This window comes from Colobus angolensis, unplaced genomic scaffold, assembly GCF_000951035.1.
Source record: "Colobus angolensis palliatus isolate OR3802 unplaced genomic scaffold, Cang.pa_1.0 Scaffold24, whole genome shotgun sequence".
Lineage (NCBI taxonomy): Eukaryota > Metazoa > Chordata > Mammalia > Primates > Cercopithecidae > Colobus > Colobus angolensis.
In genome coordinates, this window is record NW_012115599.1 from 7,505,613 (window position 1) to 7,523,182 (window position 17,570).

Below are 17,570 nucleotides of genomic sequence, written 5' to 3' on the forward strand. Positions count from 1 at the left end.
AAGCTCCGCCTCCCGGGTTTATGCCATTCTCCTGCCTCAGCCTCCCGAGTAGCTGGGACTACAGGCACCAGCCATCTCATCTGGCTAGTGTTTTTTGAATTTTTTTTAGTAGAGACGGGGTTTCACCAGGTTAGCCAGGATGGTCTCCATCTCCTGACCTCGTGATCCGCCCGTCTCGGCCTGCCAAAGTGCTGGGATTACAGGCTTGAGAAGATACATGTTTAAAACCTGCTATCCCTTAAAGATTTTGCTCATTGTCCTGTAATCAGCATGCTTCACTCTCCTCTCAATACTCAGGTGCTAGGCTGCTGTGGCAGGCAGTGAGGGTGAGGACCTTAGGAAGCCAAGACTGAATACCACAGAACACTCTCCCAATGCTGCTTTAAACCCTAGTTTTCAACAACCTCGTGTCTTTTGGGTCTCCACTCTAACATTTTCAGGAATTTATTGATCTGCACAGTTGAATTAATTTACTCAATAAATTATAAGTGAATCAACTATACTAAGCAAAGGTCTACAGATGTAAAACAACACTCGGAATATTCCAAAGGCTTTCCTGATGAAATCAAGACAGCACTGATACTTTTTGCCCAATTCTTTAACTTTGACAATCAATGCTACCATCATCCCATGGTGAGCCTACTGTGCTCTAGGAAGATAATATAGATTTCTACATGTGGTACATTCAGACAAATTGCAAGGAAAAGGAATAATCACAACCAAAGGGCAATTGACAAGAAATGACAATCGGTTTTACCAAAGTCTCAAAACTGGCAAGTAATAGAAATTATTCAAGTGCCCTGAATGTTCAAATTCTACTTAGCAGTTTATTTTAGAGAAAAATCTTAAGAAGAGAGAAGATAAAGGCTCAATACGCTAAAATCTAATAAAAGTATTTATTTATGTTTTAATAACCTTTTCTTTTTCTATGCCATTGTATTATAACTGGCATGCTCTTAATAAAACTAAATTCTTATATTTACTGGCTTTAATGACCCTAAGTGCTTCTACTCTTGAAATCATACCTACATCCGGGTGCAGTGGCTCACACCTGTAATCCCAGCACTTTTGGAGGCTGAGGCAGGCAGATAACCTGAGGTCAGGAGTTTGAGACCATCCTGGCTAACATGGTGAAACTCCGTCTCTACTAAATGAATATACTAAATAAAAATACTAAAAAAAAAAATTACCTGGATGTGGTGGCGGGCACCTGTAATCCTAGCTACATGGGAGGCTGAGGCAGGAGAATTGCTTGAACCTGGGAGGCAGAGGTTGCAGTGAGCCAAGATTGTACCACTGCACTCCAGCCTGGGAGACAAGAGTGAAACTACATCTCAAAAAAAAAAAAAAAAAAAGAGAAAAAAAATCATACCTATAAATTGTAGTTCATAGAGTTAAATGTTTGACTGAAAAAAAAAACCCTAATCCACTGACACCACTATATTTCCAAATAAGTATACCTAAATACTTCAAACCGTATTATCCATTTATCTTTTGAGAGTTTTCTGCTGAACTTTGATCATTTTCTATTATTTCTACTTAGCAGTGGGAGAAGAATCAGTAAATTACATGCCGATATACCTGATGTTATAAAATCCTCTTTATAAGATTGTTTGCTTCCCAGTGTTTTATTTTACATTTGTAACTTAGTATCAGTGCTCCTTGTTCTGCAAACAAATTAAGATAAAATAAACTTAAAAGTGTTTTATATAAAACAACTTTAAACCACAAACTTTCTAGGCAAGGCTCCTCGCAAAAAATAAAAAATAAAAAAGTAAAAAAATTTAAAATCCAATAATGCAGAAAACATTGTATAATGAGTAAAAGTAGATAATAATATCCTGAAAGCAACCAGACCTCAGCATGAAGTATTTGTATTCAGAAATGCGGGGAAAAAGTACTTAGCCCAAAGTCCTTACATAACTGTTATTTGAATTTTACCCTAGGAGTGAGTCTGCAGTGATTCACCATACTATCTCAACAAAATAGCTGAGTTCAGTCTCCTTTTACACCAAGCTGAAATCAGAATAAAAATGACCCCTTATAGTAAGAATTAAGATATTTTTCTTAAACTCTATGATTACAAAACACTCTGTAAAACAACATCCCCATCAACCAGCACCCAATCCTTCCTCCATAAACCCAATTCCTGTTACTGAAGGTTGGGCAGAATACAATCGAGAAGATAAAATATTATGTAATGAAGTGCTTATTGGATTGGGGATTTACTACTCTAAGTGTTTTAGATGCATTTTTATTTAGTTCTTACAGTAACTCACTAAAGTGGGTACTGTTACTATCCCCATTTTACAGATTATTAAACTAAGGCCCCTCAAGGTGCAGTGACTTGCCCTCTCACAGCAAAGTCTAGATTCAAATATGAGTGCTCTGGCTCTAAACTGTATATAGTTCATTAGAACACCGCCTTCCTGAAAGGATGTGTAACTGAAAATGACAAGCAGTACAATTAACTGCTTATTCTCAAGTGTTTCTGAAGTTTTCTCTTTTCTACTTCTAAACTCTCGAGCCAGAGAACACACAATTGAGACATAAGAACAAAAAAAAAAATACTCAGCCAAGATATAGCCTTGTTTTATTCTACCTCATAGCATTACACTTTGAATAAAAGAATCATAGAAATTTATATTTACCACTGATTTCCACTAATAATTAGTAATAGGGTATTTTCTAATTTCCCTATGGTTTCTTTAGAAGCACTTCTGATTTTTTATATTTTTTACAACATTTTGTGTTTTAAGTGTCTCTCATTCCTCAAGAATCTTTAAGTCCACTGACAAAGTTAAATTTGGAGGTTGGGAAAAGATTATTCCCTTCCTTCATTATTTAGCTTGGGTAAAATCATCAGTGAGGCCTTTCTCAAAGCATCTTGAGATTTAATTTGAGTTTCTGGTTCCTACAATGGTCAAGTTTTCTATATTTCAAGATACTTAACTAAGAGATCAGCCAAAACAACTGTGAATTCCAGAAGTAGGATGCTGAGTTGCACTGTGCACTTTTTAAGGAATTCTAATTAATCAGAATGCCATTCTTCAGCCACACCCAAGGCTATTATTCTAGAGACTATTCATACTATTTAACAGTTACAGAGTATTCGGAATATTGAAAGTATACTATGAGTAAAGAAAAGCCCCATAATTGATTTGTCAATGTTTTGTTCTCCTATTTTTCTATTGGCATGTTCTTTACATGCCCTCAATAAATATTAAACACTCAAACAATTCACTATTAGGATGGCAAGCAAACCTTTAGAATGTTGCAACAGTAGAGTGAAGAACAATGCACCTAATTGAAATGGCAGGGTAATTTGGAAAATAAAATTGAGTTGCTGCAAATTCCGAATTCCAGAATAAAAATGTTTATACTCACTTAAATGCAGATTGTTACTGCCTTTGAATAATTATTAGAATAAAAATAATTGAACACCAACAATATACTTGATATGCATCGAACAAGCATATTCTACATCTCTCTGTTATTTTGTGCAAAGAAGTACAGGACATAATCACTCAGATGTTTTTCTTGCTTATTTTGTTATTAAACACAGCTTTTAAAATCCCAAAATATAATGAAACAATGGGCCAAGCCACCAAATACGCAAATAGTGCTACAAACTTTATGAACAACATTCTTCAGAGAATTTTGGAACACATTAAGGACAGGGAAAGCAGACTGAAAGAAAGGAAGGGGGTTAAATAATTCTACAACTGAATATCTTTCTTTTTCTTGAATTAATTTATCATCAATTTCAACTCAAAATGTAAAATTCCTGTTTCTCTTTGTTAGAAGCTAGAGCCAAGAAAACTATGACAATTAAAATGAAAATGGCAAACTACATTTGCATCTGGAGATATGAAATATAAACATGTAATGACTCTATAAGAGATAATATTTATCTGCAGTCTGAGGGTAATCCTTATTATCTACTTAGGGTTATACCACATTGGCAGAGATGCCACCCTTATCTCATGAAGATGAATTCCATATGCCCCGTAGAGTTATAGTAAAATTCCCACAAATGATGTATATGATAGAATGTAAATAAATAATAAATTCATATGTTCAAGAGTGAAGGGCAGGGTGGTTTCTCATGACACTACATCTCTTAGGAAGGAACAATTTTAAATGAAAGTAATGTTCAATGGTGATTTATCACAAGTTGTTTACACTAAAATATTCTCAAGCATGGATTTTAAAACAACTTTAGATCTGGTGGGAACTTTCAAGGAAACGTTTCAACTAAACCCACAATGCCTAATTGTGCCGCTAAAGTTTCTGTTTTGATTGTAGCATACTAGCAAATAGCACCTTACCTATTGGCTGCTATTTTAAACTTTCTATATATGTGTTGGCTGGATTTTATGATCAATGAAATGTGTAGGTTTAAAATGTCATATATGAGTTTCTGTATGAAACACAGAGCTTTTTTATCCTTCAGGAAGAAAAATTTTAGTATGCAGCAAATATATAGGAAGGCTATATATGGAAAAATATCCAAAAAGAGCCCACCTGCACTAGCTAGTTCGCCAGACGTATGTAAAAAGTATTCCTCCACCTCTCTAAAGTATCTCCATTTTGAAGCTCTGCAGACAAACACTCCACTTCACGTAAATAGTGTAAGCATGCCTTTAGCATTTCAGACATTGTACACCATTTAGTTTGAAATTAAGTTTTCAAATTACTAAGGAATAATCTCTGAATAACAGAAAACACTACAGGTCACAGTTAATTATAGCTTGTCTATCAAATTAAGTTAATATTTGAGAACACATCCAAAGAGTTATGGAGACATTAAGAGGAGGTTTATTGTCAAAGAAATTCTTATTCATTCAGCTTCTAATATTTTTAAAAGAAGAGACATAAGCCTTTTACAAGTTGAGATGGAATAAGGAAACTCTGGGTTTACAGTCAAATTGCTCTCTTCATTGTCCTTTTGACAGCTGTGTCAATTTCATTATAAACTTCATTTTCCAGAGTTTCATAATAGTCATAAACACACTTCACTTTAAAGAGTTTCTATGGGACGTAATATGAATGCAAATTCAGAATAAAATGCAAATCATGGAGGTCTGGGACCAAATATGGACAATCAGCTAAGAATACAGTTGCTGAAAATAAACATTTAGGCTTTTAGAGGAAGAACACAAAGGGGCTGATATTAATCTTTACACCAAGTGTTCACAGCTCTAGGGAAGACAAATAAGAATAACAGTTTTCAGTTTTTCACTTAATTGTAAAGCACAGGTTGGGAATATTTGATGACTTTGGCCTCTATTCATTCCTGTTTTGAAGTGAGTAACATTCTTTATTTTCTCACGAAAATTAACTCATATATGGGTAATAACCCACAAGGCACTCCAGTAGGAAAATGAGACCTACCAAACTAGCTCAAGTTCAAATCTCAGGCATAGAAGGTTTCCAAAGGGTGGAAAAAAAGTGATCAGAAAAAGAAAGAGCTATATATAGTTCGATCTTGCTAAATAATAACCAACAACCCAGAAATTTAAAGCTAATGGATCATAAACATGCTACCATATTATAAAGTGTAAGGAAAAATCCATAGAAATGGAAGTTCACAAGCAACGATTCATTTTAAGCTAGCTTATGTGGTCAGGTATTGATAATAGAATGTTGTCACATATTGATATTAGAGTAATTCTAATATCACTCAAAATATTATTTACTGATATCTTCTAAATGAGTTAAAATAATATATATTTAAGTCCATTGTAAAATGTAAGACTTTGTATTAGGTTAAAATGTAAAAGAAGCAGCACAACTATAACAGTTGCTAACATTTGTTAAACTCATAAGGTTGTGGTCATTTTTAAAGTTTCACTTAGTAAACTTATCGATAATAACAGGCATTTTATTTGTTTTTGAATAATATGATTTCATTTAAGGATTTTTTGGTCTTGTTTTTGAGACAGGATCTTGTTATATTGCCCAAGCTGGCAACTCCTCAGCTCTAGTGGTTCTCCTGCCTCAGCCTCTGGATTAGCTGAGACTATAGGTGCATGCCAGGATTTTATTTGAGTTTTTAAAAGAACCATAACATTATGCACTCAAGGTTCTTTACTTTATGAGTATAAATTCTATTAATTGTAAATGGAGTTATGAAGTACAAGGGAAGAATCCATTGTAGAAACATATTTTTGAGAATTACAAATAAGGTAAAACTTCTTTTCTCAACGTATTTGTCCTCCATTAGTGTATGCCATATAAATTGGTCCATATGTCATGGAAAAATCATAATATGGTTACTTTATATCTTAAAACAGATATAGCTATATAATTTGTGTCAATTTCATTATAAACTTCAATTGTATTGATATACAGCTATACAGTTCTAGCTATAATTTGTATTTGATTGTATGTACTCATGACACCAATAAACAACAGGTGTATAGTTCAATATGTGTACAAATGAGTATTTTTCCATCAGAGAATCAACCCTTGATAGTATATGTTAGTCAGTTTTAGAAACTCTGAACCAAGAAGTGAAGAATATAAAGCAATTTAAAAATATTTGTACTCTTGTATTTTCCTTTAACAAGAACATATTTTCTAGATTAAGAAATGCTATTTGGCAAAAGAGTGTTTGAAGAAAGTCTAGTAAAAGGTTTCCAATTGCTTTAATTCTGTGCACTTGAATGCATCAAATTGATCAAAATTGGATTCTAGTGACAAATATTTAAATGGATATGTTCTCACTTATTTCACATAGTATCCTTTATACCATTTATGCAAATGTCCAATTTATAAGTGTAGGGATTCCAGCAATTGGCCAATGTAGGTATACTTCCTGGAGAGTCTGTTTAAGATTCCAAAAGGCTTCTCTGATTTCCTATAATCCTGAAATCATGGCATGTTAAATTAAAGATACAGTGAAGATGTTCTTGTATCTTTTACACTACATCGACACACTCGTTTGCTTGAACTTTTCAAAATTGATTTTAGACACCCATGGTTTATTCGTATATGTTAAAGACAGCAAAATATTCAAAATTTTACAGGATGCCAAAAATCAAATTTTGTAATTATGATTAAAACTTAAATTGGGAGACTGTATTTCATATGTTTTAGACCAGAACTTTTTATACAGGTATTACATTCTGACATTTCCTGCTTAGTAAGAAGAGCAAGTCCAACGGGATTTAGAGCAGTGTTGTTACTTGGGATTTGGAAAATCTTTAAATCTATAATAACATCTGTATAACTGTCAGATAAACTGTGTCACGTTTCTATTTTCATTTCTTTATTTGTAAAAGAATACTTTCCCATAATTTTTATTTAATTCTTAAATATTAAATTTTTTTACACTCAGGAGAAATGGCAAATAATTTTGTTTCGATTATGTCATAAATACTACTTCGATTCAAATATGACAGACATCATAATCCACAAAAGGCCATGTAAAATGCTACAGTTGCAAACATTTAAGACTGTGTAACAAAAATGACTGAGAACTGTATCAGTTTACTATCCTTCAACTATTTCCCTGACAGTGGAGTCAAATAATTTTGAATTATAGACCTTCTTACAGGAAGTCTTATTTCATGTTCATTTTTTGATCATTTCCCTGCTAGTCTCTATAGAAATTTGGCTGTATGCCGACTTTCCTTTAAAAGTTTTTGTGTACATGCTTGGGTTGTGTTTGATGATTAAATGATCATTTATTAAAACTTTAGCATTTCACATTTGTTTGACATATTTATGTTTCATAAGAAAATATTGTTGCAATGGAAAGCATAACATTACCAATACGAGAATACTTCATTTAAATTCATGTTGACAGTATTTTCATTTATGGCAAGTGTCTTAGTATAATTTGTTATGCATTCTTCATTCTTCATTCCAACTCCACCTGTGAGGTAAGCTAGGGAAGGTAAGCTAGTTTTAGGACAGTAGGCCCCATGGTAATACTTTAGTCTATCTACTTGGCCTTAATAAACGTAAGTTTGTACTATGGGAGCACAAATAGTCTTTGTTTTTTAAGAGCATAGAATTTTACTGGATTTTTGTTTTTTTTCTTGTCACCCAGCCACAGCTGTGTTTTAAATCTTTTGGGACTATGACAAACATTTAAAAATTCAAACATATGAGTGTTTGAAAACATAATGATTTAAAATTTATGTATTTTCAAAGTTGGACAATTCTAGCATGGTATTTCAGTTACTTTTTTGAAAGCCTGGTGCACATTTTAATCCTTTTTTCTTCCTTCTCTTCTTCCTCTATTATTTAAGATTCTCCATGTTTTCTAATACAAGTCTTTAAGTTAGGACCAATAGCTATATAAAACAACTACTCTATATTTCAGAATGGTGAGCAATGGAGTCATTCTGGTAGGAGAAGAATTGCTATTTGAATGACCTACTGCCATGGAGCTAGTTAAATCACTGAACAATAGTTACTGTTATGAGGTTTTACTTTGTACAAAGTAGCATTAGTATCATTGCTTTCCATTATTCATGCAACTTGCATTGGGGACTTCCACTGAGAGAGAGATTGAAAGAGAGAGAGACAGAGAAGCTATGCAAAGGATATTTTTGTAGTATTAGCGTTTAGACTTAGAGACATTTACCAATGTAATTGATCTCAACCTATCTGCATACATGCTGTATTTTTCCCCTTGTTTTTTTAGAATGTTTTAAAAGTGTCCCTATTAAGAATCAATACATCCCTACTCTGAAACTCACACATAAATACACACTAAAAGTCAATCAGAAAGTAACAATAAAAATATACCCGGTAAACAACTAACTTTTAATTCAAAGGGTGCTACATAATAAAGGGCCTAGAATGAACATCCCAATTAGCCAGTGTAGTGACAAGCAGTCAACACATTATTATTTAATCATTAAAGAGAATCTTGCCATAATTTCCCTTTGACATATATTTTAAAAGGAATTAAGACTATGTCACGTGACCCACAACACAATCAAATGTAAAGTTAGGTGATGCTAAGACTTTATCACTTGCAAGTCCTGTGGACTGAGAGGTTTCAGGATTAAGGCATTAAGTGGGAAGCTACGAAGCATTTACAATTTAAATAAGATGTATCCAAATGGAAGCATTTAAAAACAAACTACCTGACAAAGGGACCATTTTTCTGCCTCCCACTGTTCGTGTACACTTTTCTTATTGGATGACAAGGAATTGCAGACATTACTAGTATTAGCAAATATTCTCTGGCCCTATCTATTTGCTTCTAAAGCAGCAGATCCAATCCATGCAGGACATTAGGTTGTTTCTTGCCCTCCCAGCCCCATCCCTGACTGTGACACCTCCCCTAAAGGGAAAGCTTAAATCTCCCTTGCGAGAATCTCCCCCGCTTCTTCGGAGGGGGGCGTTTTCTGTCAAGTTCTACCTCAGTTCAAAGGATTTTAAGCCAAACTCTGCTTCAGAAACAACATTGTGAACTTTTGAAATAAAACAATCGCCATCAGAGTTCCCAAGCCCACTTGGGAACCAAAGCGCACTGGACCCGCCCGCCCCAGATCCCAGAGGCCTGGCGGCCCTGAACTCTCCAGTCTGGGCTGCACAGCCCTGGCGGCCGTCCCCGCGGGAGCTCGGCAGCACTTGGCATTTAACCTGCCTGGCGAGCGTGGTTCTCTGGTTCCATATCTGCAAGCCATATTACTTCTCCCCAGACGTCAGAGACATATCTGAATTAACATGCAACAGGGCGCCCTGTGCAGCCCCACAGCCTTCACCCAGGAGCTGCTAAATGCAGATTCAGACGAGGACCCCCGGAGAGCTGCTGTTGAATAAAAACTGCAATCCAAAGGGACCATTTCTCTGCCTCCCGCTGCTTGTGGGAAGAGCCAGGGCCACCGCTGAGGCCGAAGCACAGACCTAGCTAATCTCGGCTTGCTACCGGCAGGCGTGGCCACCCCGGTAGGCGGCCCTGGGGGCCCAGAGACTCTGCTCCGCTCTCCCCTCTCTCCCAACGCGTTCTTGGAGTGGAAAATACTTAGATTCAAGGAGTGGCGCGCAACAGAAGCGGCCTAGGAAGGAAGCCGACTGCTCCTTCCCGGAGCGCGGCCTAAAGTCTAGCAACTGGGTGGCCAGGCCTCTCCCCGCCTAACCCCTCTTGGCGCCCCCAAATCCAGCCAAGGACCCCTAGAACACGCGCCCCGCCTCCGGTCGAACCCGCATCGTTCTCTGAAATCAAGCAGGTTCAACCCTCGCCTCGACGCCTAGCACCATGGCCCCCCTCTCCCTCTGCTCCGGGGTCGCAGCCGGGATCTCGCCCCACACTGAGGCCGGGAAGCCCCTGGCGCCCCTCGCTTCCCCCAGCCTCGGGGAGCCCGGAACATCCAAGCCGAGCGGAGACCGCAGTGGTCAGGAGAGGGCGCCCAGGAGGCTCGCGCCCGCCAAGGTAGCTCTATCTGGCAGGGACCTCCAGGCAGCCCCAAGATTGGGGGTGGGGGAAGGAACCTGAGTGTGGGGAAGAACGGGATTACAGCTTCTACTGGTGTCTTAATCCTATTTTAAAAATAAATAAATAAATAGGAAAGAGAGAAGAAAGAAAAAAGAGAGCGAGAGAGAGCCAGAGAGCAAGAAAGAAAGAGGAAGGAAGGAAGGAAGGAAGGAAGGAAGGAAGGAAGGAAGGAAGGAAGGAAGGAAGGAAGGAAGGAAGGAAGGAAGGAAGGAAGGAAGGAAAGAAGGAAGATAAAGAACTGAACTAGTGCTACAAGGCCAAGTGGCTTTCTGCCGACTTAGGCCTCCGAGATACCGCCTAGTATCAAAGTCGTAGATCCCAGGTCCCCGCGCTGGTGGCAGTCTTCGCTCCCTCCGAGGAAAAAAAGTAAAATAAAATAAATCGTGCCGCCAACGGGCCCTAGAGACAGAAGGGTTAATGAGCTAACAAGGCCCAGCGTTCTCACAGCACGAGAAGCGTCCAGTCCCGGAGCGCACCCTCTGCGGTGGCTCAAACTGGCTGGGCTGCATTCGCAGACAGGTGGAGAGGCCATCCTTCCTGTCCGGCCCCCAGGACGCCGCACTAGGGGTTCAGCGGCCCGGAGGGACAGGTCAGCAAGCTCCAGTCCGGAGAACTGGCGCCCACCAGACGCCCTGGTGCTTCATTCATTGCGCCTCAGCTCCCCAGGGCAGTGGAGCCCACCGGCGTCCATGGCACTGTACCGCATGCGCCCAGCGCTTTGCGCTCCCCTCTCCAAACCTGAGCTTGGGTTTGCTGTCCTCCGACTAGCTGAAACCTGGGTGAGCCCCAGGGGGCCACACGAGCGAGCCCACGCGCAAAGGCCAACAGCGCCACGAGCTCAGCCAAAGCGTCGAAGCCCACTCTTAACCAGCGGGGACCAGAAATCAGATTCTCATTTTAGAGGTAGAAGAGAATAAAATGTGAATTTGTATCCAATACAATTGCATACCAATCTTTGCATATCTTAAGGGAATTGGGTAACAAAAGTTTAGGGAAGGAGAAGGGGGGAGTTCTATGATATTATATTAATTTTTGTATTCTCTCTCCCCCCTCCAAAAAATCCCCATAACTTTGTTCTTTTATCTTTGACTTTAATAAAATAATGATTCCTTGAGAAAATGGGGTATAAATCTTCATTTTGGAGGCAATTAAAGTGTTGATTTCATTCATGCCCCTAAGCGATTCTTGTAATTTGCTCAAATAGCTTTATGTACCCAGCACTCCGGAGCTTTTAGAATCCCATTTTCTAGTTAGGCTTGTTGGATTGCAATTTTTATTCCACAGCAGCTACTCGAGGGTTCCTCAGCAGAATCTGCACTCAACAGCTCCCGGGCGAAGGCTGGCGGGTTGAACCAGACTTGAGGCCCGAGCAGCCCGCGGGGGCCAACGCTGGGAGCCGCCTGCAGTTTTCCCACCTCTGTGGGGCCGCACCGGGATTGCGCACGCTGCGTGTTCTGTGCACTCGTCTACACTGCCGAAAGTTTCCAACTCTCCAGATCACGGTGCGGACCCGGCACATTGGCACTTTTAAATCTCCGCTCTGCCTGCTTCCCGCTCCCCATGGGCAAAAGAGGAATTCAGCCTGTGTCGCGGGGGTTGCCCAGAGAAAATCAAGCTGAGAATGTATTTTAAAAGGATGATGTTGAGAGAAGAAAACCATAAGATGACACTAAGAACTAGGTGTCAGGCACTCCGACAAGGACTGTACAAGACAGCCACTGGCCAACAGAGATCATGACAGAGCTTGCAGAGTAGCTGGCCTTTGGCTTAACAAAGGCAGGCTGATCTCTTCCCCCAAGTCTGGACTCACGTGCCGAGTCAGAAAGAGAAACGACTCTGGGCCTTCACTTATACAGGGGGGAAGGTTGGGAGGGTGCAGAGCAGGCCAGCTACCCAAATCTCCAGACGCCTTGCAACAATTCGCAACAGAACTGTTTTGAGCCCTGTTTCATCTCACTCACTCCACACGTTTTCACTTTCATTGCATTTTTGCAACTCCTTTGGACCAATCCAGAGATACAGCCACAGGAGAGAGAGAGGCACCCTGGGAGCAAACAGTAGTGTTGGGGTGACACAGAGGGAGAAATCCCCTCAGCAACTCCAAATAAAAGTCGTCCCCACTTAGTAACGCATCGGAAGAAGGGCCTGGAGGGAGGACAGGAGAGGAGGGAGCGCAGCAAGCCAAGCCTCAGTTGAGAGCAAAGGCAGTGTGAGGTCCCCCACCCTCCTTACCCAGGGAGCCGCCGGGGTGCCCCTGATGCTGACATGTCCACAAGCTGCCAACCCAGAGGGCCCAGAGCACATACCAGCTGGAGGATGAGTGGAAAGAAGGAGGAGAAAAGTCCATATTTATCTGTTTTTATAACCTCGGCCTGATCTTATTTTTTCTATTAAGTACAATAAAATGGGCGAGCTTGCAGTGAACACCACACAAAGCAATGTTCAGTGAGGTCTAGAAGCGTTCGGCCGAGGAAAACTGACAAGACAGGCTAATGAACCGTACAGACAGGGAGAAAATAGCCAGCATTTGCTAGATTTCAAACCCTCGCTGTCTCTCTTAGACCACCTATCTTGGATTTATTCCTAATAAAATAAGAAATAAGCAGACCCTACACTTTTCTTTTCTTGAAGATAGAAGGGGGAAAAATGCTCCAGAACAAAGCCCCTACAATCAGAGGCGGTCACTGGCAGTTAACACTCCCATTATTATAGAGGGTAAATAAAATAAAGACAAAAATTAAAAGCGACAAGAAACAGGTCAAGTTTGCTAGCAAAGCTTTTACAAGCTCATCTCTCCAGGTCGAATCCCAGAGCCAGCCTTAATGAAGCAATAATAGCCACATTATTCAAAAATTTTCATTTCGATGGAAATGTATCTAAAAGGGACTTAATCATATGCAAATAATAAAAGGAGGTGGTAGTGACCTAGCCAGCAATATGCATACAGATTTTTTTTTTTTCCCAGGGATGTTGAAATTGAAAAGCTCGTACCTGGTCAGTTAGATTTGCTGATCTTGTTATATCTTCACTGTCTGATTTTGATCCTCCTTCTCTATCGTCTATCACCAAATCGATAGGCATTTTCCCTTTCAAACAGCTAATATACCGGTGGCAGAAATTGTCACATAATTCGTGTACCTACATTATGACAGAAATAAAAAAATGGGAATATAATCAGGAGTGCATAAATGACATTGACAAGTGCAATCCACCCCCCTTGTGAGATCCAAACTTCCAAATAGGGGAAACACAGGGCAATTGTCCTCCAGAGACCCCCAGATGCATCCAGAATTAGGAATAACTTTCTTTTCTTGCAAAATAGAGATATCCCAGAAAATTGACAGTGACAAGATGATTCACAGGCTACAACATATTCAACACCCGTGTTAAATTCATCTGCTCCTGGGGCTGTGGTCATTAGAGAGGTGACCTGCGTAGGTGACATTTAAGGTAAACTACTTAATTTCATCCAGTGACTTTATCATAAATTCCTTTCCAATGTGTCTAAGGAAAAAATGTATATCTGTGTATATATGCACATATATATTCTCCAAAGAACCTGTACTGTGGTGGCATAGGATATATGCCTGACAACCCAAGTCCTTATTATATTTGTAATAAAGATTTTTATCTCTAAGGGTCATATTTTAGAATACTTTCTTTAAAAAAAAAATGGAAGGAAATCAAGTTGCCAGTACTCCTGATATAAGAAAACATATAGCCACAAAAACATATCAAATTGATTTTTCTTTTTTTTTACAAAAAGGAGAAGGAATGCCTCAAAATATTTAGGTGTAAGTGCAGAGGTTTCCTACAGGCCCCAGGCATCAGTGACATGCAAAAATTCACAAGAAACCCCAGTGTGCTTGCAATTTAATGTTAGTTTGAATTACAATGCATTAAGTTTTTATTGCTGAGATTTATAGAACAGCTAGCAAAATCATGTTATCCCACACCCTTTCTTGAGTGTGAAAGTGGGGTGTGTGCAGGATTAACAGATTCAAGAAATTGACACAACTATCAACTCTGCTTTGTCTCTGCAAAACGTTTAATGTGCCTCCCCACCACCTCCTCCAGACTCCTTCCCGCTCCTCCTCCTTCTCCCCTTCTGCCTCTCCCCTGTGTCTGATCTACAGCTGCTCTCAAGACTGTCTTCCAGAAACTCACAACAACTGAACAAAACTTTTTTCTCCCTCAGAGGTAGCAAAGAAGAGGAGGAAGAGGATGAGAAGAGACAACAGAGGTATTAACCTGTGAAACAACCTCAGAGCAGCATTCTAAACATCAGCTGGGATGCACAGAATTGCAACTATTTACACAAAGCCAGCAAGTTATTAAGAATGAACACAAGGCTAGGGCGTTTGTGATCCCGGTTTTAGTGGCTGAAATTGTAATTAAACTGCGAAGAGAAATGGACGCTAAGATTGGCCTTGACACTAATTACCAGAAAGAAAGACATTTATGCAAATGTATCAGAAGGCTGAACTTCAGCCATTCTGAACCCTCCCCCGCTGTGTGTTTTGGGGTAAGGGGTAAGTAAAAGGAAAAGAGGCTAGAGAAATTACCTTCTCTAATTCCAACAGATGAAACCTTAATACTTGTATGGCTTGAATCATCTGCAAAGATACAAAAACAATAAGCACCCCATTCCTGCTTGCAGAAAACTGGCTGTCACAGCTCTACCATCTCCAGCCCACCCCCTCCCACCAGTAAATAAAGTTATTTTGATTTATGGCAATAACACTAAAACTTAATAGCAGCAACTGGGTACCATCTAGAGGTTTATATTTCTTAAGGAGAAAAAAATAGCTAAAACAACAACAGAGCATCTAAGTGGGGCTCATAAACACTCTCCTCCCCCATGGCTCTCCCCTTTCTCAGTGCCACTGGCCTCACCCCAGCCCAAAAGGGCCACAACACTGGACTAGATGTGTCTTTGGAAGGACCGGACAGAAAGACATTTCAAATGGCCCTCAAACTGTGGCTTTTCCCATTGCAAAGTTTCTGCTGCCTTCCTTACACCTTTCAGGCAAACTGGTTGTTTGGGGGCTCTTGTCCGGTGGCTGCCCTCGTGATGGGACTTAGAGGGCTGGGAAGTCCGCAAAGTTTAAGCACACACGCTGACAGGCCGGGAGATAAATCCCCGCGCTGATTAGAGCTGCGCAGCCCGGCTGTCATAAAAAACAAAAGCTCGCGTTTCCCAGCGCCGGCTCGCCCGGCCCCTCTCGAGATGAATTTATTTCCCCGGGATCTTGTCCCGGACCAGTTGTCCGTGGACAGAAACATTTGCAGCCAACCTGCAGGCACGGGAAGACCGGTCTAGAAATTTCAGGGCTCTCAAAGCAAAGCTGGGGGCGCTGGAGGTGGGAGGTGGGGGGTGGGGGGGAATAGGGGTCCGCTCTTACCAAGTTATCCAGTTCTGGATTAGAAGAAAATAGAGGTTTTTCTGCGCGAATCTAAATACAAGTGAGAAGGAGATGGGAGAGGAAGGGGAGAGGGAGGGGAGAGAAAAAAGAAAGAAAAATTTGAAATCTGGTCGCCTTCCTAGTTTCTTGCCTCATTACCCTGTTGGGGGCAGGATGTAACCCTCCGGGAGGGACCCGGTGACACCGAGTTCGTCCCGCGCAGAAACATTTCAGTATGAATTAAATAAGCTGAAAACAAGCCCAGAGCTCAGTCTTACTTCTACTAGCAACTACAGTTCTCAGGGAGGCTGCTCAGCCCGCCAAGTCCACAGCAGCTACAACCGTGGTGTTCTAGATTTTATTCTGCAGAGTGAGCTCTCCACGTTTGCTTTCTGGAGGGTGAGTGGGGATGCAGATGGGTGATTTTAAGTCATCTGCAAACAGACACTCAGACAGAAAGAAAATCTGAGGTTGGAGGTAACACTCATGGCTTAGGGCCGACTATGTGCTGGCTACTTTTGAAAGTGTGCCGTGTGTGTGTGTGTGTGTGTGTGTGTGTGTGCGCGCGCGCGCGCGCGCGTTTGTGTGTTGGGGAAGGGGGGGGGGCTCTCCTTTTGTTTCTTTTACTTTTTAACATTTATTTTGCTGACCTGTTTGGCGAACACGGCTATATCTTCATTGAAAGACTCTGACGAGCAGACGTCCCCGCCCGCCACCCCTGGCTCGCGGGGGGTACAAGTAGCTAATTCACATTTCTCAAAAATCAGTGCTAAGAGAGGGAAGAGGGGGTGTCTGCAAGAAAATACAACAGTCACAAATAACATAATGGTTAGTCCCCAGTCAATGGAAAAAGGTGCCCAAGAAAAACAGCCGGAGGAGCAAGAGGAACAGACCCCCTCTCGGATTGTGTCATCTACTTTTTTCCTTTTCCTTTTCCTCCCCCCCCCCCCCACCGACCCAGGTGACCGCTCACCTCCCCTTCCTCCTGGAGCCCTGAAGTCGGAGGCCCTGAGCCATGGACGGTATCTGAGGATCGGTTTAGCGTATCTGGCCGGAGAAACTGGCAACATTTGCTACGAATAAAACCCAAGCGTTTCCAGCAGCCATTTTGAATTAAGTTTCCCACCCGACAAGCCCTAGTCCCCTCCACTGCACATCCAGGATCTGGTGGAGGAGAAAGGCGCCGGGCGGAGGGGTAGGGAGGGCTGGTTCCTGCGGGTTCCTCCTAGGCGGCCGCGCGAAGCCCAGGCTCGGGGGATCTCGGTGCAGGCGCTCAGCTAACTTGGGGAAAGGACGTCCATGGCCGTGGGGCCGACTGTCAACGGGCTGCACCTAGGGATCCCAACCCTAAGACCCTCGGAGAGCCGAGAGGCTCCTCCTCAGCTCCTCGCACACTCCCCTCCCTTCGCAGATGGCCCCCACCGCCCCCCAAAGAAAGTTTCTTCAAATGTTCCTGCGGTACAGCCTTTCATTTTGTCTCTGAGAAGTGGCAAAGCAGCTAGTATTGCGAGGGGCCTAGATGTCGCTTGTCTCAGCCCATAAAAAAGAAAGAAAAAGAAAGGAGGAGGAGAAGGAGGAGGAAGAAGAGGAGGAGGAGGAGGAGGAGAAGGAGGAGGAGGAGGAGGAGGAAGAAGGAGGAGGAGGAGGAGGAGAAGAAAGGAAGAAAGAAAAGCTTCTTCTAATGCCCAAGGAGGTATCTC

General features: G+C 41.2%; 1 protein-coding gene across 3 annotated transcripts in view; it reads right to left on the reverse strand.

Annotated features, from left to right (window-relative positions):
* The window catches only part of MEIS1 (Meis homeobox 1), a 138,745-nt gene that overhangs the window by 117,766 nt on the left and 3,409 nt on the right, over nt 1-17,570 (reverse strand). For 2 of the 3 annotated variants that reach the window (XM_011945285.1, XM_011945286.1), the window contains exons 3-6: nt 16,521-16,662; nt 15,871-15,921; nt 15,031-15,081; nt 13,457-13,603 (exon numbers count right to left, since the gene is read on the reverse strand). In XM_011945285.1, the coding sequence (XP_011800675.1) occupies nt 13,457-13,603; nt 15,031-15,081; nt 15,871-15,921; nt 16,521-16,662 (391 nt within the window). Of the gene's footprint in view, nt 1-13,456; nt 13,604-15,030; nt 15,082-15,870; nt 15,922-16,520; nt 16,663-16,843; nt 17,205-17,570 lie in introns of those variants that run through there. The other variant, XM_011945287.1, reaches the window with a different exon arrangement.